The sequence below is a fragment of the Dunckerocampus dactyliophorus genome, chromosome 1, assembly GCF_027744805.1.
Source record: "Dunckerocampus dactyliophorus isolate RoL2022-P2 chromosome 1, RoL_Ddac_1.1, whole genome shotgun sequence".
In the NCBI taxonomy this organism is placed as follows: Eukaryota; Metazoa; Chordata; class Actinopteri; order Syngnathiformes; family Syngnathidae; genus Dunckerocampus; species Dunckerocampus dactyliophorus.
In genome coordinates this window covers 43,146,811-43,171,084 of record NC_072819.1, presented here as the reverse complement: position 1 = coordinate 43,171,084, position 24,274 = coordinate 43,146,811, and the positions used below count along the sequence as shown (strand labels likewise).

The following is a 24,274-nucleotide window of genomic DNA, read 5'->3' as shown; positions in this document are numbered from 1 at the left end:
GATGGCTAGCACTCTCGGCTTTCATTTTGCGGACCCTTGTCCGGGTCCAGGCGGAACACGGGGCTGACTGAACCAGGCGGGTTACACCTGCTGCCACCTTTGCTCAAGATGTAGCTGTGTGCTAAAAACGATGGACAAAAATTCTTCCACTTCCCGAAACCACACTTGTTTATTATACTGATGCCTGATCTAAGGGTATCTTGATCTAATTTGTTAATTAATCCTAACCACCTGTGAACCATTACCATTTTAAGATGAAGCCATGCATGGCAGCCGTGCATGAATGGTAAGCTACTGGTCTGTGAATGTTATAGTAAACAAAATAAAAATAAAAATGGTAAAATGGTCTTTCACTTGTGTAGCGCTTTTCCACCTCCAAAGCAGTCAAAGCGCTTTGACACTGTTAGCACATTTACCTAGTACCTTGCCCAAGGATACTTCGACATGATCATGGGAGGACGGAGGATCGAACCTAGAGCAGGGGTCAACGACCTAAGGCACTCATGTAGGGCTGCAGCTAACGATTATTTTAATAATCGATTCATCGGTCGCTTCGATGAATCGGATTTTAAAAAAGCACGTTTCTAATTTCCGCCTCTTAGGAGCGCTCCCTTTAAGAATGCATGAATGGATGGACTTTTTCCCTTCCCAAAATCATAGCAACGGCGAGCAAGAGGAATTTCTCCGACACTGAAATTGAAGTAGAGAAGTATAAAAATAAAAAGTCAACTGACAAACATCACAAACACTGCAAATCCACAAGTCACTGACTGCTACATGTGCATCACCAATAAATAAATAAGAAATAACAAATAAATAAACTTTATGACAGGCTTTGTGTTTGGCATCGGCTCGTCTGCTCTGGGGGGAGGGGGTGCCTTAGTCGTTGGTCAAGTTGTGAAGCACGTAGCAAGATGATATGGCCTGCGCTGGACAGGCACAGCCACAGCTATTTGTAGTTTCACTGTTCTACCACTAGGTTGCGTGTGTACGCATGGCAAGAGACGTGCATAAATGTATGCATTTTCCTACGCACAAGTACAGGTGGATAAATGCCATACTTTGCAATGGAATGTTCTCACACATGCTCTACATACACATCTCCGCAGGGGTTTGCTTCGCAAGATATCAGAAAGAGGCAAAAATGTTGATTGCTCTTTTCCAAAGTCAAAGCTCATGTGACTATCGTGTTTTGCCTGAAACACAAAGACTATAGAACTGCTTTCATGGATGACTAAGGCCATTTTTAAAAAAGTCACATTTGAGAGGCTGAAATCAGTATATTTACGGTGCATTTTTAAATTAAACGATTAATTGATTACCAAAATAGTTGTCGATTAATTGGATTATTGATTAATCATCGATTAATCGTTGCAGCTCTACACTGATGCCATTCTTGGGACATGGGGACCCAACCAATGGCAAAAAAGGCATGAAAATGGTAGTGGTCATAATTTGTGCGTCCAATGCACATTGCTGTGTGTATGCAAGTAAAGCTGTATTCACGTGCTGCACACATGACTGTAGAATCCTACAGATGGACATCGAAGGTGGACGGTGGGGTTCAAGTAAGCATATGGTGGTAGGGTGAACATGAGGCTAATGTATACAAGATGTGTACATCTAAAAAGGCCACATTACCGCATCCCCCCGTGTTAGGGGTTACCCTTGGGCAGAAAATACGATGACAGGTTAAATTTGGCCCGTGCTTGTGTGTTTTAGATACACGTACACGCTTGTGGATGCCTCAGAGCTCGTCCTTTTGTGTTTCACTTAAACCATGCACGTATGGCTCTTTGTCGATTCGAAACAGCATCTTAGCTCACAGCTCTCCGGTGTCTGTGTGCCCCGACTGCTAACTCACCAAGCTCACGGTGCCCAGAGACACAGGCTTACCTTGCTAGACTGATCCTACCTAGTGGGAGAGCATGAATCGTCAGAGGTTCTGTGGAATGTGTCATAAAATATATATCGGTTTACTGGATCCTGCAGATGCCAAATAAAACCTGGGAATAATTAACAATCAATTATTTTTTTCATTACTTTGATCTCTCCCTTTCAACGTTCTCAACTCCTGTATCTATTTAATTGTTAACGATCAATTAGTTTATCCCGAGTGCCACCTACTGCATGCACCATCAACTGACCCTGTGGATGTGGCATCACTGCACTTTTTGTTTTCCAGGATGGCTCACAAAAATAATCGTCTCCAAAGAAATAAACCACACGGGACAGAGCAACTAGCTGCTCGATGGAGGAGAGTTCATTTCTGAGAACGAAGGCACGTGAAAACACTACTGGGAAGTACAGTACCTCTCCTGCCTTTTGGGTGGGGCTTTCATAAGTTGTCTGATGTTGGATCAGGACACCTGACACCTACATTCAAACTGGTCACGAGGCATTTTCAATATAAATATCAATTTGAGAACAACCGTGACCTTACCAATTCTTTTATAAGACAGCCTACATGGTAATAATGTGTCGTTCATCCAGCAGAATATAATGTATTAACCTTGCTGGTCTGCTGCATTGATATAACTCCCAAGACCAACTGTATCATTAAAACCCCGAATAGAGGAATGAAAAGCCATGTTTCCACCAAGAGGTAAAATTCCGTTTAGCTTGTCATGTTTGGAATAGCAAAAACCCGATTGACCTTTTCAATGCATTGCAGTGTGCCGCACCAGCTACTTAAATAAGGTGCTGTCATACCAATGTGACACAGTGGAAGCTTTGTACCTGTTGCTCTGAAGTGATGGTTAGCGACGGTGCTTAAAGTTGCTGCATTTGTCTTTTTCTTCCCATGAAAATGTATGCCAAACGTTTGCTTCTATTTGCGTACATTTTCCGGTCAGCGCACAATATGGTCTTGTCGTGTTATTGATATACTGCGTGAGACCAACTGTGTTTCTAATGTATTTTTGTCACAAAATGTCTTTGTTAGCAGCTTGCTAATACATGGAAGCTGGTACTGGAAGTCAGCTCCGTCGCCTGCCTATGATGTCATCAGCGGGTGACTGTAGTTCTTTGCTAACTAACATAGTATATATCACTAGTCTCAAAAATATTAACACAAAACGCATTTTTATAGTTTTACAATTATAGTTTGACACGCATAAAATAATTCTAAATGCATTTATTGACAAATGAAAGTATAAATGAACATTTAAGGTTCCTTTTACCTTCATTGAAGGCGTGAGTGAAAGACACGATGTGGCAGCGAGATCAACATGAGTTATTTCTTGAATTGAGTCGTCTTTCTCGCCTTCTTTATTAATATTGTGGCACTTGCAACTCTCTTTGGCTCCATGTTGGGTTATTTTACTCCTGTGTTGAAAAGAATAGCATAAACTTGAAGTGAGAAGCACTACTGAACAATAATAATAATAATAATAATTACAACATAACTATTGTGTGTGTGGAATGCATATTACATACATAACAATTAAAAAATGTCAATGTATGGATACAAATTGGTTTTAACATTGAAAAATGAAGCAATGCATGTATTTTTACACATACAGTACATACACGGCTACCTTATTCAACCACATTGAACGTGCATCAGTCAGACTCAAAATGACTTCATTGCCTTTCATGAGCTCAAAACATAGCACCCATTATCCCAGGTGTTAGAATATTGCAACTTTGATATTTTGTCCCACCCCTACCATGTACCATACCGAACAGAACTGCACTGATAGGGTGTAGACAGAACAAAATATATATAATATCAACGCTATCTGCCAAGAATCAGCGCAGAGATAAGAAGACAATATCCTTAATGTAAAAGTGTTATCCACGGTGTTTGAACGTTTTGTTGGTGTCATGCAAACCGCACACGCATGCATGAACTTATCAGCGCACGTCAGAAATGGAGGGATCAACACTCATCCTTGATAATTAGAAGGAACACAAGCAGCGTAATTGCACTCAGATGACGTACATGTGCAATTAGCCACAACACAGGTTCATTAAGAAAACAGCGAAGGTCTGAAAAGATGTGCCGCCTCAGCTTTAGTAAGCTTCCACCCAGGCCGAGTGACTTCAAATCCGCCCCGATGTAATGCATCCTCCCTCAGAGACTGTGAGATCAGTAGCAGTGTGTGTTTCAAAATGTCCTAGTCCTGATACAAGATTTACTCCATGGTGACTTTTTTGTCAGTTTATTTTTTTCATGTCCTGCCATACGTACGATAGGCTCTTGAATAGTGATATATGTTCATGTAGCATATCTGACTTCAGAGTTTTGGTGTCCTTCTTATACTGTAAGACCCTATGTGCAAATTGCAGCAAGTGTTTTTTTTTTTTGTTTTGTTTTGTTTATTTTTTGCTTTGCAAAATGCTTCTGATTTACCATAACTACAGGCTGTTTATTTCTCACATTTTCATCATTTTGCTTATTGGTCTATTTTTGTTGCTCTGCAGACTTCATTAACTGTATCCATGCAGCATCTTCGCATCTCTCCTCAGTGGTTTGGAAAGCCTTGTCTGTTATGAATGACGCCACAGAGAAGTGCATTGATTTCAGAACTGACAAGGATGAGAAGGACGGGTGGAGATGGGATGAGAATGCAAGAAATGGGAAGAAAAGCATGTTATACGGAGAATAGAGAGAGAAGGAGTGAAAACAAAATGGGATGGTTGGAAGAGAAAAGGCATGATAATGAGCCTTACCTCTGACACATCCTCCTGTTTCTATGGAGACCAAGGAGCCAATCGGGTGGCCATGATGAGGACTTTACTACTGAGAGGATATAAGAGGGTGGGAAGGGGTGTACTTTGATGCGTGTAAGAGGCAATAAATCTTCCCTTAGTTCCCCTGCAGGTTTTGGAGAGGCTGCCTCCCTGGGTACCGTCTCACATCATCCAACATGCTTTAAAGCTCCACTTTCATCAGGCCCTGTCAGTCACTCTATAACACACCCCTCCTCCTCCGCCAGCATCACTAGAACCTTACCCCCCTCTCAGCTGCCTCTTGGATGCTCCTCATTACATCACGCACACTGCTCCCTGGCAGCCTGTGTTTGTGACTGGGCGAGTGAGAGCGAGAGTGAATGTGAGTGAGCCTCGTGTGTGCACGCGCCATCCCACCGTTGAGTCCCATTGACCAGCATACAGGCAGGATGGACAAACCAAGCGTGTGGCGCGCTGTGGTGAGCAGCACGGACCCCCGACGGACACGAGACTCGGGGTCCCACCCCAGTAGACCGGGATCCGCCATCGGATACCGGCTGTATGACATGTGAGTAGCATATTCAACACAGCGCCTGTCGCCTGGTGTAGCGGTTATTCATGGAGGCACTAGGCGAGCGAGCGGGCGGGCGGGCGGGCGGTGGTGAAAGCCATCCTGTCTGTAGTGTCAGTGCTGAGTCACGTATGGCATCCAGACCTTGCTCTGTCCTCTCACGTTCCCTCTCGGTGTGCTTGGTAAACAACGTCTCCTGTCCTGGGGAGGGGCAGCGAGCTGGAACAGTTGCATGCGTGAGTGAGTGAAATGCAAAGATTGATGAACAAATGATACCATGTGTGGTTTTGTGTTGACTGCTGTCATGCAGACGACTGTTTCTGAGTGTCAGATTGCTGCGGTAAATGACTCATTTGTGGATTGACGGTTCTTTCTGGGCACACGGCTTCCTTGCAGCTCCTGCTTTTAAAATACTTGTGTGTGTGTGTGTGTGTGTGTGTGTGTGTGTGTGTTCTCTTGCATGATTGCCACATAGTATGTGATATTGCCTTGTTGTGTGTTGCCAACATACATCTCGATCGCAGCCATCATCAAGATGGAGATGAGTCTCACTGAGTAGAACATCTCTACATCCTAAAATCCACAGCTGTGTGTTTGTTTTGGAGTTTTGTGAGGTGTTATGTTTAGATGTGCCTTAGTACAACCTCCCCTTGCTTTTTATAGTATACAACACCTGCAATATTAGCCTCATTAAACAGTCAGAATCTGTATTTACCATCAAAAAAATGCTTTGCTTGCACCTTGCAGTCTACAGCTGACGTCCGTGTGGATTTTCAACAAGCATGTAGCGTGTATGTGACCATTTGCAAATGTTCACGCTTATACTTATCAGCTGGTGCGTAACTTGGAGCCCTATTACCCCGTCATGTCGCAATCTAATAGCATAGGTGGGAATCAGTCAACCAAATGAATATGAGACCTTCACGGGTCTCCACTGAGTTCTTCACAGTTAATACAGTTTGCTGGTTTGAATCTCCCGTGGTTGCATGTGTGCAGTCATGCAGGCTATCAAGTTCCCTCAGTGTCCAAGTGATTACATTTTAATTGCATGCTTGATTTAGAAATATCATTCCTGCTTTTTTTTTTTAACCTCCACAAACTGCAACACGTGACAGAAAATGTTACATTTTCTCCTGTTTGTTTGTTACCAGCCAACTACTTGACTGTTTCGCCCTTGGAGCAAAAAGTGATCCTCCATGAGCCAGGAAGTAGCTCATTATATAAAGAGCACACGAAAACATATGGTCTCAACAGTGACATTGTCGTGAATCAGTGTTTAAACTGAACAAAACACAACATACGTCCTTTCCACCTTCAGTTTATCAGTTATCAGACACTTTATAGTCCAGTCAACTACAGGACTGGAAGGAAACGAAATTGACGAAACTTACGTAACATGGTCAAAAGATCAGCACTCCGCTGAATGCTCTCGTTAATTGTAGTTGGCTGAATTTATTTCACCAGTTTGGTTGCCACTGAAGCGGCGTAGAAAATGGATGGATGGTTGCAGCTGGAGCCCTGAAACGGTAACATGACCAGTTGAGAACGGTGACTTTGTGAAACATCTCCCTCTGTTGTTCAAGGACAGGGAGCACAAGCTGCAGATCGACACTAATGTGTTGGCTTGACATCTCGTCAACCAGACTGCTTCTCTATATGTCGGGCCAGTACTCCTTTAATGAGGAGTGGGAGCAGAACGGGCCTGATCTGTTCTAAATGTCATTTCGTCTTCTCTGGCCAGCTCCTGGTGGAATTCTAATGTTGAACCCAAAGCACTGAGAGGCTGGGAGCAGAAGTCTAGGGCTTAGCTGAAGGCCGCCTTTGCTTTTAAACATGCTTCACTAGCCCAGCCTGAAGGGAGGCAGACACTGCCTCGGGTTGTACTGTAAAATATGACAGGATGGGATGTGTCTTTGAGTTTTTATAGCAACCACTGGATACATTTCTTGCTCTAAGAATGTGCACTACATGGTAAGCTGGAGAAACTTTCACAAACCAGCCAATACGTTTGATGAGTAGGTACAATTTGGTTAACTGGTTGTCACTGTATATTGATAGTCAATCAGCTAGAGATATTGCGAATGTTTTGTTTGCATAAAAACAAAACAGACGAAAGAAGTTGAGGTGTTGCTCAATACAATTGCTATAACACAGAGTAATTAGAATTTAAGTAGATATTAGACATCATTGCACGAATGATAGTGCTAACCCGACATGAGAGGAGTTCTGACAAGTCCACACATACCACTTGAAGTACTGTATTTTCCAAACTAAAAGTCGCCACAGAGTATGTTGCATCAGTCAAAAATGTGTCATGAAGACGACAAAAAACATAGTTAAGTCGCACTGGACTGTAAGTCCCAATTATTGAGAAATGTATTTCATGAAAAACATACCAAGTTACCGGTTAGCAAGTTAACCAAGCTCCCGATCTCGTTCCTTATCATGGAATCCTTTGAATTTTCATCAACATAGAGTTGTCACAAGCTCAGAGAGGCCTCTCTCGGCTGTCTACGGTAATGGTCGCTCCTTTGTTCATGCCAGTCAGCATCAATTAACATTTACAAACATGTCAAATTGTATATATGTGTATATATATATATATATATATATATATATATATACAGTATAAGTCGCATCTGACTAAGAACTATGAAAACAGTGTGACGTATCGGAAACATTCGGTACATGATCCAGGGTCATGATTGCAAGCTTGCAACAAAATCAGCAAAGGATAAGCAGTACAGGAAATGAATGGATGGATGGAAATCTATGTTGTTATAATAATGACACTGTCGCTCAGCTGTTGTCGTATGCACTTTGGACTGCCATCGTGTTGCTCTTTAATTCCATCTTTGTTGACCAACACATTATGACATGGTGACATTGCCGCCAAGGAGATTTAATCTTTGTGCACTGATGACATCATTTTGAGTTTCATTGACATGATTAGAGGGTATTTGTGCCGTGAAGGTGCTACAACAGGAATGCCCATTTGCCATGATGAGCTGAGAGCGTTTTAATGCGGCGCTCCTTGCGCAAATGACGACAGTGCTGATGAAATAGCAAGTACGTCACCACAGCTGACAGCACATTCTCCGAAATTGATACCGGAGCCTTTTGCAGGGGAAGTACAAAGCGCAATCACTGCAAATATGCTGTGAATATACCTCCACAACGCCAAGTGCTCTCGAATAGGGCTACAACTGCACTTCATTGCATTGCCCGCACACGGGCTGGCACAGAGCCTGCTGTCAGCTCACATGGCATCAGTGCATGTTGCGAAAATCCCATGGCAAAATGCTGCAGAGCTGGAAGTGAATCATTTGTTGAAGCATGGCAACATGCTGTGTGTATGTACAGCTCTTGCCATCATAACAACCCTTTGATTTTTCACTTGTCTTCTAGCTGCTCTGACAGTTCACTGCTCAACGTGACTACAGCTGACATGGCTGCTGCACATACTGTATGCCATGATGATGATCATTCATCCTGGACATCAGTTTATTTAGTTGACTTTAACTTGCACCATGATGCGGTAATGTCAGGATGTGATTTTGATTCAGTCACAAAATAAGCTGTTTTGGTCTTCTGGGTGGAAAATGCTTCCACAAAGTTGTTCTTTTGTGCTGTCCACTCTGTCTCCTCTGTGAAAATGTAAATCTCCCTTTAATTGCGAGTAAATGCAATGTTGATTTAAAAGTAAAGGCTTTGTGGATGGATGTTTTCATGTCTTCATTAACTGCCATAATTTTCGGTCCTTATATTGAATTAATTAATCCCAATCACTATAACCTAACACCCCCTTTTACTGTTATTACTCAGAGCTAATTTGTTTTTATTGACTTTGACAAATTTGAAGCCATTTAACCGCCAGTGTTTACCCTGAAATGTTCAAACAGGACAAAGTGAAAGAAAACATCCTGTTTATGGTCTCAGGGAAGGTGGAGTCAATCCCAGCTAATTTAATGTGAGAGGTGGGGCACACCCTGCATTGATGGCCCGTCAATGACAAGAATGACAAACAACTTGCAGTAATCCTCTGCCACTTTGCGCTTTGATTTTTGCGGCTTCATTCTACCACGGGTTTTCAAAAGTATATGAATTAATAAATCATTACTGTTTTGAGTTGAATACAGCCTATTATTAGTAACAAATATGCCTATTTAAGCATATTTTACATACTTTTTGCCTAAATGAAGCATTTTTAGGCCCAAAAATGGCGAAATGAACTAAAATGCAAATATAAGGCATTCAGAATACTCATTTAAAGATGTGATAATAAGTAGTGTTCTACACTGGTCACTAGGTGTCAGTAATGTTACATTGAGACAATAGCCGCCGCAGGAAGTACTTTACAAAACAGGAAGTAAAAAAAGAAAAAGAACAAGGAGGCACTTTTGCTAATGTTAATGTATTTAGAAAGTCATAAACATGTTTTCTATGCTCTATGAAAATATTTCATTTATAAACAAGGACTCCTACTTCACGGAAATTTCCTTACCACTGTCGATTACTGTACACCGTATTTTCCGGACTACAAGTCTCATCAATCAAGAAATGTGTCATGAAGAGGAAAAAAACATACAAGTCACACTGAACTATCGGGTACGCCGTGGCCGAGTGGTTGGCATGTCGGCCACACAGTCAGGAGAACAGACATTTAATCTGAAAAGGCAAGTTATTCAACTACACAATTGCACTCAGCTGAATAGGTGTCCGGTATGTTAACCTAACACATTAACAGTTATTCAGCCGCTCAACAGCATAAAAACATACCTGGGAGGCTGCATAGGCTAAATTAACATAACAAGCCAGGGAGTCCAACAAGCAAGTTAACGGTAAGCGAGTTCCCCAAGCTCTCGATCTCATTTCACGTCACGGAACCCACTGAATTGTTCGTCAGAGACGTCCGTCTTTCTCAGTTGTCTTTAAGTTCATGTTTTAGTCCATTTTTCAGGGGTACAGCAGCGGCATTTCATTGTGACAAGCCTAGAGCGCCCTCTGGCGTCTGTCGATGATAATGTTCACACTTTGATCCATGTCAATCAATATGAATTAACATTTAAAAACAGAAAGTAGAAGTTGCAGGACCAGGCAAACTATGCAAAACGGCTTACAGGTCTTGCAAAGAAGTCTACAAAGGAGAGCTTCTGGCACAAGGAGAATATACAACACTGAATCAGGGTTAAACACTTCTCCACTGTGCCGCTCCACGGTCGACCATATACCAATAAAGTCCTAAGCATGTTAGATAGGATCAAGAGGCTTTCTGCTGAAATAGAAAGCCAGCGTCGCTCAATCTAGCAACCTGTAGTCCGTCCCCCCTTCTAACGTGACAGTGGCTTTTTGGCATTTACCAAAATAGCTTAGGCTTTGGCTCAGGCTCACACAGCTTGTCGTCTGCACACCAAAGCATCAACAGCTGGACATTTGCAGCCTCTCACTGAGTGTTAGGCGGCTGAGTTTCCAGCCATGTTCCAAAATGATCAAGCCAACTGGTTGGGCTGGGTCCTCAAGGGCACACACATCTCAGTGAGTTAAAGTTTCCTCGGGGGACCTGCTTGTGCTGATGCATCCCAAGCTTGAAACAGCCCATAATAAGGCGCTGCCTTTGCCAACAGCAAATGCACAGACGAGAGCATCACAAGCAGATGCATCTCCAGAACAATCTGTTCCTCCGGCGTGGAAGAAGCAGATATGTTTATCAGCAGCGCTGTTGTGTCCTACACCACGACATCACTCGACATGCTATCTTGTGTGTTGCCGTTCTGTCTGCATGTGCCGTAATTGCTTACTTCACACAAGATGCGCTGATCCCTACCCCAGATTTACACCTGTGAATCACTGCCATGTGCACAAAAAGACTGTGACGTGTTGATGGGACAGTCCCCGGCAGGGATCACATCATCCTCCCTCAGTTGTATTGCTCAGCCTCAGGGTGTGAGAGACCTTCAGGCATACTATACCAGTTGGCGGAGACCGTGCAGCATGGTACCCGCATCCATCCAACCAGCCAATCTAATTTTATACTTAATATTTAACTCTGGTTGCCTGCGTTCTCTGATTGTATGCAAAGCGCAAAGGTGGAGGTGTTTTATTCTGGACAGAATTCACTTCTCTCCATCCTTATTCCACCCTCCTTATTTGCTATTCTGTCCTCTCGTCCCCTTCACCTACCTTCTGCGTGGCTGCTCTTAGGCTGGAGGCTAAACAGCTGTACCGTACCACGTGGTGTGACGCATGTAAAAGGGAACACTAACTTCCGTGCAGGATTATCTCCTCACAGCTCCTCTCTGGAAGGACGTTAAATGCTATTATCTGCCTTGTAAACTAACAAGCGACTCTGCACCTTCATCTCTGCACAAATTCCTATTTTTATTTGAAGTGAAGAAGTAAAAGGCAAATCACACGGGAGGCCGTGGGAGTCATCTTAAATCCACTCTGTATTCGGTTTGATCTTGTACTGTATCTCATCATAATACATAACAATGTTGCACATTGGTGAATTACCTACAATTGTGGACGATACCACAATGTGCCACCAGGGGGAGAACTTTCCCAACACATCGTTTCAGGCCAGCTGTCCTTCACACAGGCTTAATTTGGAGCTCACGTTTGAATGGCATTGTCTGGGATTTGTTAGGTATTCTTTGTCAACATATGCTATTTCTTTTCTTTGGTAAATTTCTCTTTCACTTGCATCAGATTGCAGAATGGCTTATCAAGGACGGCATTTAATTAATTTCATGGTTAGTCACATTGATTCATCTCCTTGCAATGCTGTAAACATTTGCATGCTTGCTCCGTGCTCATGTTATCTTATCACCTCTGCGGTGCACAACCTGAATCCTCCTTGAGAAATAGCAATGACAAGATCATTCTAGGCAGATGGCCATTTTCTATTGAAGTGTTTATGGACTGCGCATCACTCGGGGAAGGTCATGGCCAGATCCTTTAGGGCAGTTTATCAGTGATTGACTAGGTCAGTCCCGGGGAGAAGTGGGGTCCCGGCGCTGCAATGCTCAATATCAGCCCATGTCAGAGTGCTGCAGTTTAATGCCGCAGCGGTAGCATAGAGACAATAAGAGCCTGTCACACAGCTCTTCACATGAGGTCATTTACCAAGATGAACTGCACAGCCAGTGCCTTTATGGCCTTTAGGTCTGTGATATGTTCTGGGTGGATATTGATTAACACCAAGGTAAGCAGGGTTGGTTTTGTCATACTGTTGGATTATGCCCATAGACGTTGACATAAGCGGTTGTCGACATAGCCGATCTGCGACTTTCACCAGAGATATCGGGGGAATAGGCGAACATACGGCAGTTTGTTGACATTGTTGTCCCTCCTTTTGTGCATATTTAGATTTTGATTTGTCTGTTGTCGTATGATATTGTAGCAAGGGTATGGTTCTTAGCTGTGATTCAGGGGTTAGGCTGTAAGGGGCAGTGGCGTTTGCCTGCTAACTTAGAGCCAACCCAAGAGAGAAGAGTTTCCAAGCGGAGTTGGCCACTTTGAAGTGGACAGTGCATCTTGCTTTTAAGGTGTGCAATACTATGCCAATAAAAGGCTGATTTGTGCCCAGTCATTCTGCCGACATAACAATATTTTATACTCTTATCTAACAGAGCTGCTGGGGTCATTTTGGTGCGTCTTGACTACATGACAGTAACGCTTTCATACATGTGCATATTTTTCTTCTGGTGTAGAATCCAGGTTAAAACTGCCATGATTTTATTTTGAATTTAACAGGAACGAAGTCACTGTATGCACATTTTAATGCCGTGTAACTAGACAGGAGTTGTGTTGTGGCAAGCTGCTTAACGATAATGAGGAAGTTCACAATACTAAAGGCTCTGTCCCCCTGCACCGTTTAACGATTCCGTCTGAAACACAAAGGCATATGTTTTTTGGACTTTTTTTAAAATTCAGTTTTAAGATGATTTACCAACATATCTTACCACTTTTTAGACTTTTGGGCGGAGATTGGCCTTTTATAAGACGCAAGCTAGACGCAATTCAGAAGCTTTTCAGCTGTTTCCGTTTGAGACTGGGGGCCGACAACCTTTTAGCATCAGAAGAGCCATTTTGCCTCCTTTTCCGGTAAAAAAATAAAATAAACTCATCTTTTTTTAAATGTTACCTGTTACAACAACAAAATTCAACAAATAAACGTGCACTGAGCATGTGCAGGCCTACCCCGAAATCATTTAAATACTGAACTCTGTAAGCCTTTTTCAGTGGTTCCCGTATTTGCTTTAAATAAAAAATAAGCTAATCAGAGTTAACATTTCTGCATATCATTGAGTTTACATGCAGCCAAATAACCCTGTCATAACCGAAATATTAGCAATAACCCGGTTATGCACGGCCATGTAAACACCAATAACCCTTTTGAAAAAACTGAATATTACCGCTGGGTTACTCCTTTTCTAACCCAAAAATCGGGTCATGTATACGCCTATCGGGATATCCCAATCAAAAGGAACATTGACTTGTGTTCTGCGTATGTTCTGTTCGAAAGGAATCTTGCGTTTTTGGCAGGAAGTACTTGTAAACATGACGAAAAACGAAAAACGCCACACTTTTGTAGCGAGAGGGAAACAAGCCACCTCGTTAGTGTGGTCGGTGAAAGACAGGAACATTATGTCTTTTTATTGACGGTAGAAAGTACCGCAATAGTGAAATCTATCAGAAGGTGAGCAAGCAGCTACGCGAAGCTGTGTTTGTACGAACGAATCTTCAAAAGTGTCCGAGGGGGCTCTGGGGATATATAGCATGAATGTGGATGGCACAGCTCTGGCTCCATTTCCTATTTCTTCACGTTCTCGCCTTCCATTAATGAAGAAAGTGGGACAGAATAGTGTCAAGTACTGGTGGTGGGTCAGTACCAGCACCAGGAAAAAGAAGCGGAAATGACGTGCATTGCATCATGACGTTTACCGTGTGTCGAAACATTGTCCGTGCGGGGTTCTTTTGGGTTTTTTTCCTCACGTCACGCATGTAAACGGGTTATTCCGAATGTTTCAGAAACCGGAGTATTGACCTTAACCCGAATATTGACTGCATGTAAATGTAGTCAGTGTTGTTTATGCCTGTGCTAAATTGTCTTCAATGACCATGCTATTGGTCCTGTCTTTGCAGAAAGAGGCGTTCTTACATTTTCTCAATCATTTCTTGTTTTGTTTTTGTTTTTTGAATTTGGAGAATAGATGCTCTGATGTTTTTATGAACGATTCTTTCATGTGAATGGCTTCCCCCGCCTTCCCATCTCATGTGCAGCCCAGGGTTGCCAACTCGGCCATTTTCTCGCTAAATCTGGAGACTTTCCAAACCCTCTTGCTGACTTATTTTCCCAAAAGCGACGAGCCACAAACGTAAGGACTGGTATTTGGAGACGTAAAAGAGAAAGCGCGTATTGTTCTGCCCCGCCTCACAGCAGTCACAAGCAGTGTCACAGTCAGCTCCTCCTGCACACTATCTGCCCCTCCCGGAGTCACCACCTCGGGGATTAGCTCGTCACGGGCTCCGAACACTTGGCTACAGCGCGCTTCTCGTTATAAAACATATCGCTATGCTCTTGTTAATTATATTGTTTTATTTTACTGTGCAGTAACTTGCTTCAGACTCAACTCCAAACTCCCTCACCTTTTTTCTCTCCAGTGAGACTCGTTTACCTCCCCTTCCCTTGCTCATCCAATCAGCAGTCAGAACGCAGTCTACACACATTCAGAGACTTCTTTTTGAAAATGCACATTTCCTCTACTTCATTGTTTAAAAAAATAACACAGAGCTCAGCAAAATGAGCCGCAACAAGGAGGCTGAAGAGCTACATGCGGCTCCGGAGCCGCGGGTTGCCGACCCCTTCATGGGCTTATTTTGTTCATTCTGTTTAAAAGTGAAATATTCCCACGCCGGGGCTGTGGCATTTGGCGTAGAATCCATCGCTTTCGTGCCTTCATTCATATTGCATTTGCTGCAGCACTGTGTGTGTGCCCCGCCTCCACCCACTGGGACAAAGAGACTGAATGACTGAAGAGGGTTCACTCACTCTGTTCATTCCGCTATAGAATCTGCTTGTCATTCAGCCTGTTTAGTCAAGAGAGAGGAGGAAAACAAACACGCATGTACCTGTCAATATATCGAGGCCGGCAAAATTATTGGGTTTGTTTTTATTTATCGTGCGGTTCATTTATTTATTTATTATCGCGACAGGCCAACTTCGTGGAGGTGACTTTTGCATTATGAAGTCAATAAAAGTTGGATTGTGAAACAAGACACATCTGATTCAGGCTTTTTCTGGCCGAAATTGCACATAATTGTATTTTTTTTACTGAAATAAGTGATTAATTTTCCCAATTAATAAACTAATTATAATAAATTTAAAATAAAATAATCTACTAAATAGTAAAAATGAAAGTGCCCTGTCCGGTAAAGCACAAAGTCAACATGAGAAAGTAATCATGTTGGTTGGGGGGGTTATTTTACTGGCCTTATTTTACTTGCCGTGCCAATGTACATGCATACTGACTGAATCACATCCTTTTTGTGGTTTTGTGTTCATTTCCCTTGCACTGCTCTGTGTCCTATCAACTTAATAAAAGCCTGTCGTTTGTGTTTGAGGGCCATTTTGCATTTCATGCCACCTAATGCTGCACTAATCGCTCTTCCTGATAGGTTCTTATATATTCAGAACAAAACAGCGGCGCCGTTTCCACCCACACTCGCAACCAAATACAGTTTTCTATTTAGTAAAAAGTAACTTGGGAATATTTGATGTGATATATGCTTGTATCTCTACATTATTATCACCTAAGCCAAATATGTGGGGGGGAAAGAGCCGATGGCCATGTAGAAAACAGCTAGCTCATTTTCTTAGGTGGTGTGAATTGTGAGAAAATGGCTGGTGAATGGTGTGTAGATTAATTAATTCCTTTGTGTCCCCCGCCGTCATTCAGGCTTTTATGTGCAGCCCTTGTGACACTCGGGCTCCTTCTATATTTTGTCAGGATGTGGGGAGAAAAAAAAAAAAAGACTCATGTGGAGAGCTGTTGACAGTGGAAACCATCCCAGTTCGTGTGCTAACATGTAAATATGCATGTTTATTTGCATGTTCTGCTTTCAGTACAGAGGTTCGCTTGTTTGTGTAAATATGCATTACGTTCAGTGTTTGCATGCTTGGACCCGGCCGGGGGCTGAATATTGATGAGAGGCCCTTCCGCACCTCTTTCTCGTGCTGGGACGGGGTTGCACTACTGCAGGGAAAGAACAACGCTGCATTTGTTTAGTGCAAGACAATCAGCGAGAAACTGATTTGATCCATCAATTTCTGAAGATTCTTCTAAGCACAGCAGCTAATGGAAAAATACTTACATTGAACGTATTCTATACATGCATCTGCCTCATTAATTTCGCCAGCTTGCATTCATATTTCACTCTTCCTATAAATTAATTTTATGAATCACTCTGCTATTGCACCTCCACGACCTCAACAAATGAAACCGTTTTATGTGTACACACTAGAGAGGATGCAGCGTATGCTTGCTTGACACATGCATGACATGTGGTCATACAACATTGCCGCAGCCCCTCCTATCTGATAAGCCAGCCAATCAAATGCATCCCTGCTGGGCTTCCTTTTGAAGCTTCGCTAGTACTCTAGTGTTGCCCGGCAACCGCAATCGGCACATTTCTGGGAGGTCCTGTGCGGACGGCGGTGCCTGTGAGAGGGAGACGAGGATGAGGAGAAAGGGGCAGCTATAGGAGGAGAGAAGGATCTGAATTTGGCAGGGAGAAAGGACAGTGGAAAGTTTTGAAGGGCAGCATTCCTGCTCCACATTCCGTACCTGTGCCTGCTGGAGCCATGCAGAGCTTGAGCTGTGGCCATGAAGTCTCAGAGGATCCCAGGCTGACGCACCGTGTGGAGCCTCCGCCACAGAGGACACACTGACTGACCTGGATCGCTGCTAAACACAGCCTTCAGCTAATACTGAGCTTCTTTTGGGACCTGGATCCTGAGCATCACTATGTGGTCCAATTAAGTCCATTAGGGGTTCCCACTCTGCCGGTTGTTGTACTGTGACCGAGACCAGTCCAGGAGTGGCGTGGCTGTTCCTGGCAAGGTTAGAGCTGCTCAGGCTGTCATCCAGTAGCTGTGGTTGTGCTCCAGAGGAAGACAAATCCGACATCCACGCCAGACATTCACTGGCTGAAGAAATGAGCAGGGTCGTGTTTATTTACCACCATGTTGTCTTTTAATGGTGTTGGACCGCATCGCTGCTCTGCCCCCGGGAACGTCTGAGCACAGGATGTGGAAGTTTAAAGCGTTTTGCCTGGATTACTGGCATGTGCTGTGCTTGCACCCCCAGAACAACTTTTATAAAAGGTAGGTTTGAAGACGCGATGCTGACTGCTGTGTGTGTCGCCTTGGCACCAACATGACACAAATCGATATGTTTGAAGAGACTTCCTCAAGTCTGTCGGTTTGTGTGAGAAGGTGCTTTGATGCTCAGGAGGAGGACATTAGTTTAGCTGAACTATTGATTTTTTTCTCCCGAAAACTAGGTCTCGTCTGTCATCTCCCAGAATCACTCGATTTAGTGACTTTGAACGCTCTCGTTTGTGTCTACTTAGTGTTTACTTTACTGAAAAGGAGGCGATGGTTGAATTTATTCATGTGGGTCCCACTGGGAAGCTGCTCTGTTCACCTCTCACCTCCTGCATAATCTATGCCTCTTTAGCCAGTCCAGCGTTGCAGCTTGCATGAAGAATGGCCAGGCAAACTATACTTTATGAACCTTTAATCTATGCCTGGATTGCCCCGCCTTTCACCAAAACATTCCAGTGCGGTCATCTGATAAGGTAAGAAGCCACCTGAATTGAGTTGGCCCCTCAGCCCATGCAAATCTCTGCTTAAAAAAAAAATCGTTTGTGCTGGTTTGTGCCGTTAAAATGGTTGTTTCTGCTGTTTCCGTTTGTGAGTCATTACAACTTATTTATAGGTCAATTTAAGTTCACCCAGCCCCCCATTTTCTCCAAATGAACAAAATAGTCGCAGTTGTTTGTGCTAGGTGTGCGCCATTAAAATGGTCGTTTGTGCTGTTTTTGTTTGCAGGTCAATCTACGTTTGCCCAGCCCCTCATTTTCCCCAAAGCAAACAAAAGTAGTCACAATTGTTCGTGCTGTTAAAATGTCCATCTTTTGGTGACAATTTAAACTGTAAATCCAAAATGGAAAACCATAACATAAAATATCCGGGACATTGATTGCCACATAAGATTATTAGCAATGCTACGTGGTTGCAGGTGTGTCAGAAAGGCCCCCCCTACACTGTCACGCTGTATAAATTACACCCCCATCCCCCTGCTGCTGTGTTGAAACCATAAAGATGCCCTCATGTCATTTACTGCCTATAATGACTTAGGCCTCAGATGCTCCTTTTACCGAACAATCAAGATCCAGCTGCTGAAACAGAAAAGCAGCTGAGTCAATTTCTGCATAATCAACCACTTTCTGTCAGAGCTATTGAAGTATTGTGTTCCCTTTGGTCCGTTTGTTATTGGTCAGAAAAGAACCACTAGTAATACTGAATTGAATTACTGCGGTGCCTCAGTTTTCATGATTTGATTCATTCGAAAAGGTCAGGCAAAAACTGGAACATACAAAAAACAAAGCAATTTTTCCCATAGGAAATAATGTAAACCCAATTCATCCGTTCCAGACACCCAAAGGTACTAACAAAACAAACATTTTATTTATAAATTATAGTTTTACATGCAGAAAAAGATGAAATTCATTCAATGTGCCACAGTACAAACAGTTTGTTACACGCAATATTGTACAACGAGACAGTGTACAAGAACCGTGGCACAATTTTGGTGAAGATTTTCGTCAAAAACTGAATCATACGAAAACGGGGGCGTTGGAAAATCAAAGTTTGACTGTATTTTGGATCAGAGTGGTGTGGCCAGCTTTGTTTACAGTTGTGTTTGATGTCTGGATCACAAAGTGTGAAAGAAGCGCCTCTTATATGCTAATGTGTTCACACATATGAATACAGTTTTCTCCAGCTCTCATTAATAATGCATCACACATTTAGCAGGCGACATCTCTGAATGGGAATTCCCTCGGCTATAAAGCATGCTCAATAACAATCAAAATCATCGTGTTAGATTTTAGTAGAACCAGCATCGAGGCCATCAATCCTCTCAGATGGGGGACGTCAGTCTACACTCGCCTTACTTCAGCAGAATGTTCTGACAGTTTGTAACTGCTGGATGGCATCTGTCCTGTACACGTACTTCTGTGTTTTGGTGTTCAGTGGTGCTGAGAGAGAAGCTCTAATACCAAGCTGGATAATACCCACATTTGAAATTACAGAGATGTGACAGTTTCAGTTCACTTTTCACTTTTCATTTGATCACGCTGTCACAGAAAATGAAATTGTGATAGAAAAACTCTTAAGTGGTAACATTAGGCTAACTTTCTGAGACGCCGCAATGCAATTTTGTCATCTGAAAGGGACAAGCATTTCATAGCCTTGTTTTCCAGTAATATGTGATTTGTTGGAGTATGTCCAATGAAATAGAAGGGCTGTCTTCCCAAAATGGCTCCCGACACCGAGCAGCATATTTGATGGGAACAAAAGAAGTACTTTTTTATATGTATAAAATTTTTGTGTTTTTTAAAGATAAAATATTTCTTTTAAGGTGTGTTTGGTAAATAATTTGAGGTGATTTGGGGAACATACAGTCATTTTTAATATACTGAAAACACATTTTTGCAACGTCCTTTGTGGTGGATATGTGGACTTACTCCTTACTCGATACTTCAATTCAATTCATAGAAAATAATGAAGATTGTTGATGCAACAAATGTGTCAAGATGCAGAAATGCATACGTCTGTGACAAGGAGGAAAAAAAACGCTTCATGCCGTGTCATTCATAGTAATATGACTTTAAAAGTGTGCCACGGAATTGACAAAATGCCAAAACCAAGAAAAAATGAAGTTCAATGCCAATGCAGCTGTAAAATGGATGATAAAAACAGCTATATCTATATTATAAACTATTAATTGCAGTAGGTATGAACATTTTGTCAAAACAGTAGAAAAGACGATGGAGGACATAATGATTTAATTAGCACTAGATGCCGCTGTCCACTGCAAAGGACAAAAAAACCCCACACATTTTGACAAAAAAAATGGCATAATGATTTCACCCAAGATATTTATTAAATGCAAAACAAAAACATCTGTTTCAGTAGGTGTTTTTGTTGAGTAACTTTTACTACACATGGAGTGTACATCAAGTGTATCATAAATACTTGGAGGATGCCTGGTTGGTGTTGTATGACAGTCACATTGTCAACAATCACACTATGCTGGGTCACATGTAAAACAAGTCCATGAATCCAATAATCCATAAGCAACTCGTGTAAGCATCGTTGTGGAAATATGGTCTTATGCAGCTTGGTAGTTTGTTCTAGCTGTCCTTTTAAACATAGCCAGTGTGTCATATAAAAAGCCTCACATGTGTCAGCCTTGTGATTGGCTGGTCATCTGTCAAGGGTGCACCCCACCCAGTGCTGGGTTTGATTCCTTTTCCTTGTGGATACGCGGTAAAGATGGACTTCAAGAGGTATATTCACAGCTGCTGACAGCTGCAAAGGGCTGACGTGTGTGTGATTCAGTGGTATTTTTTTCTGCACCGCCTGAGTGCACAGATTCATTGGAATATTCCGATCATTGGGTGTAACGCATTACATCTCAGACCTCACTTGCATGCATGCAGTCATATTGTATTCAGGACTGTGTTGTTTCGGCAAAATGGTCAGAGTAACTGAAAACAGCCTCTCCCAGCTGCTGAACTGGGATTCACCCTCCCCGAGCGCGGACGTCCCATTGAGAGCAATGTGATTGTTGGACTCAAGCCCAACTATTACAAGGACCACATCTTTATCACTCTGGTTCCCTCTAGTTCTCTGGTTTAAACTAACAGCATAGGCCCTGCCCATCACTGTCAGGGATCACATGAGTAGAAGATTGCTCCGAACAGACCGAACAAAAAGGAAGCGTGCAGAGAGCAAAAGGAGTTGTAGTGGGTGGAGTGCTTTTGTTCAGAGAGGGGTGATTCTTCTTCTGCTATACATACTGGGTCGTTACCTTACTTGGTCATCAGGCATCAGCTGGCGAGGGCAGCTACTTGCAGTGGGACCGAAACCTCTACAGGACTGAAAGCAGAGAAAATGAAACTCTCTGTGGGATGTTGCATGGAAAGAGAAGGATGAGGACTGTAATTTGTGGTGGAAGGGAGTGAACCCAAACTCTATTTCCTCTGGTCAAGTCTCTGCAGTGTTAGTGGAGTTTTTTTGAAAAACGCTCGGCCATGCACATTTTTGGGGGGTATGTCTGAGGTCTCCAGTGATGTCACTACAGTGTGGAATGCAATGTGGAAGTACTGCATTTCCAGCCGAACTATAAGGTAGGAGACCATCTGGCGTGTGGGCCCGCGTGCTTGTTGTTTTCTGACTGACCGCAGCAGTCTGGACGCATGTTTCTGACAAATAACATGTCTTGTATCCAGTATGCACTCATAACTGCAGCTTTCCTTTTGCAGACATGCAAGGAGTTTGCAAACTGTGCTTATATTTTTATTGACAGACATGTATCAATATAGAATATTGCTTGCCTTCCACAGCATTTGACATCATCCGCTGATCCTGTTTCCTGAAATATATCAACTGTCGCACCACATCTGGGTATCTCCCATTTTGTCGGAATACATGTTCGACGACTAATACATGTTCTTCAGTTGTTAAAACCGTATTGGGACCGCAATCAGAAAAAAATCAAATCAAATCTGAGTGTGCACAGTGACTTTCTGAACACCTCGTATATCCTGAAGACGTGCAGAGAACAGTTAAGACATCGTCAAGGTCTTTTGGGACAGTCTGCCTTATCAAACACATGGGGTTGATAAAAAGCCTTGAGAATAATCATTTCTTAAGCCTTATCATCATTTGTTGCCTTTAACTGGGGGTCACATTGTGCAGAATGAATGAATGTCTTCTTGATGAGCAAAATGATACCTTAAAAAAAAAAAAAAAGAGGTCACATAGTTATCCAACATGTCTCACATATTCTGGTACTTTTTAGTTGTCTTTTTAGAAATGAACCTGCACGAGTCTTGTCTTGTTTACATGCAGTATCTCTTTTCTGTTGCTGTCTTCTACCTAATAAAGGGAATAAAGTTGAAGCTCACGCACTGTTTTCAGTGTTTGTTTTTGACCAATGCAAACACCCACTTCATTTGTCAAGAAATACTGTTTGAATGCATGTGGCAATATGAACAATATTCCTGTGGCAATAATGGCATCATAGGGTGGAGGTCGCTGGTCTTTCTCCAACATATCAGGTGGGCGGGGTAATGAAAAATGGTGACAGATGAAGATAATAACGTCTGTCCACTTTGGATCCATGTTATCACACATAATCATCATTTTAATGTACGGCCTAAAATGTCTGAAATTCTCTTAAAATCTCATAAAATGTCTTAGGTACAAATTTGAAAGGTCTTAAAAATGTATTAACGTTACTTTTATTTAAAACAAATGCATGCACTTCAGTCTCACTATAACATCACTACTAAACGGAATGAAAGTACCTGTGTAGCCTAATCATATATTCATTGATATAACATATATATATATATATATTCATTCCTGCAGTGTTTATATTTTTAGTACTCTACTGTGTATTGTGTTACTAACGCCATTATTTAGGGCGATGGTACAGAACAATTAAGTTCAGGAGGGCCCGTCTTGGGAAAAGCCTGATCCCTGCAGCCATAGCCGCCCTGAATAGCAGGCCCCGCTGATCTGTCTGTGGGGCCTTTTACTGCACTGCTGTGGTTGTTGTTACTGTCACGTTGATTGTATGTTGTTATTGTTGTGGTATGTCGGCCAGTCACGATAACAAGTTTTGCTCTGTGGTAATTGTCCTACAAATTATTGTCGATAGCTGATATTATTGACAACATTTTTGACAACTTTTTTTTTTTTTTTGGCTTCTTTCACTCAGCTATACAGTTCAGGAATTGCTGTTTGTTCCCCAGGGCAATTCGTGCTGTCTGTCAAACATTTCTTTTGCAATGTAGCGAGCAACACTGACTGACTGTCGGGACGAAGGTTCCTTTCTACCTCCGTTTTAGGTGTGCATACAAGTTGATCGTGTTCCCCTTCTTTCTCGTCACTACTTTCGATCAAATGCGACGTATCGGTTCATCGGTATTCATGCGCTCACCTTGTTCATTCTGTTTAAAACCGAAATATTCCTGCCCTACAAACCATCACTATTGTGCCTTCATTCATGTTAGCGTATGCTTGCTCACAAGGCTAACTTGCTGCTAGCCAAGGTAGCCCCGCCTCCACGGTCAGCATTTTCACAACATGCTCCACCAATCACAACTTGAGGGTAGTGTACAACTTTGGGCTAATTTATGATGAAAAAGAGTGAAAAAGAAACAATTTGACCACAGTTTGTCATACTACACTGTACACATGTATATAAGTGTATTTAATAGTCATATTTCTTATGTGCTTTTTCATTAGCTTTGCTTCTGCCCTCTCATTTTTCAACTAGCTTTCTTTTTATTTTGCATTTTCGTACATTTGTGTTTTATCTGGTTTAAATAAACCATAACTTATTATTGAATGAAATGGTATGTTCAAACTTTGGACTACTACAGTATGACTATATGGGACTGGCATAACCATCCACACAGAGTTAAACCTCACTTGATAACATCAAGTCGGCACAACTTTTGACCCGGACAGGACTCTATTGAAGCAGAGCACCATCTGATCCATCTGTCATTCGAGTGTCAGACTGCATTATTTATTCACTATGTGGATCTAGAGCTGGTCGCCAGTGCCACCTTATCCCACAGTGAACATATCAGGGAGCGGAGTATCGCAGCACGTCGCCTCTGAGAAGTTTGGAACACCTCCTGACCCATCAGCAC

At 42.5% G+C, this 24,274-nt stretch overlaps 1 protein-coding gene across 6 annotated transcripts in view; it reads left to right on the top strand.

Moving 5' to 3' along the window:
• LOC129188935 (IQ motif and SEC7 domain-containing protein 1-like) overlaps positions 1-24,274 on the top strand; it is a 128,529-nt gene that overhangs the window by 62,869 nt on the left and 41,386 nt on the right. Inside the window, exon 1 of one of the 6 annotated variants that reach the window (XM_054790112.1) lies at positions 4,345-5,245. The exons of 3 other annotated variants lie outside the window; for them this stretch is intronic. In XM_054790112.1, coding sequence (XP_054646087.1) covers positions 5,127-5,245 — 119 coding nt within the window. In that variant the 5' untranslated portion in view covers positions 4,345-5,126. Of the gene's footprint in view, positions 1-4,344; positions 5,246-15,230; positions 17,637-17,701; positions 21,734-24,274 lie in introns of those variants that run through there. 2 more of the 6 variants (XM_054790104.1, XM_054790128.1) reach the window with 2 other exon arrangements.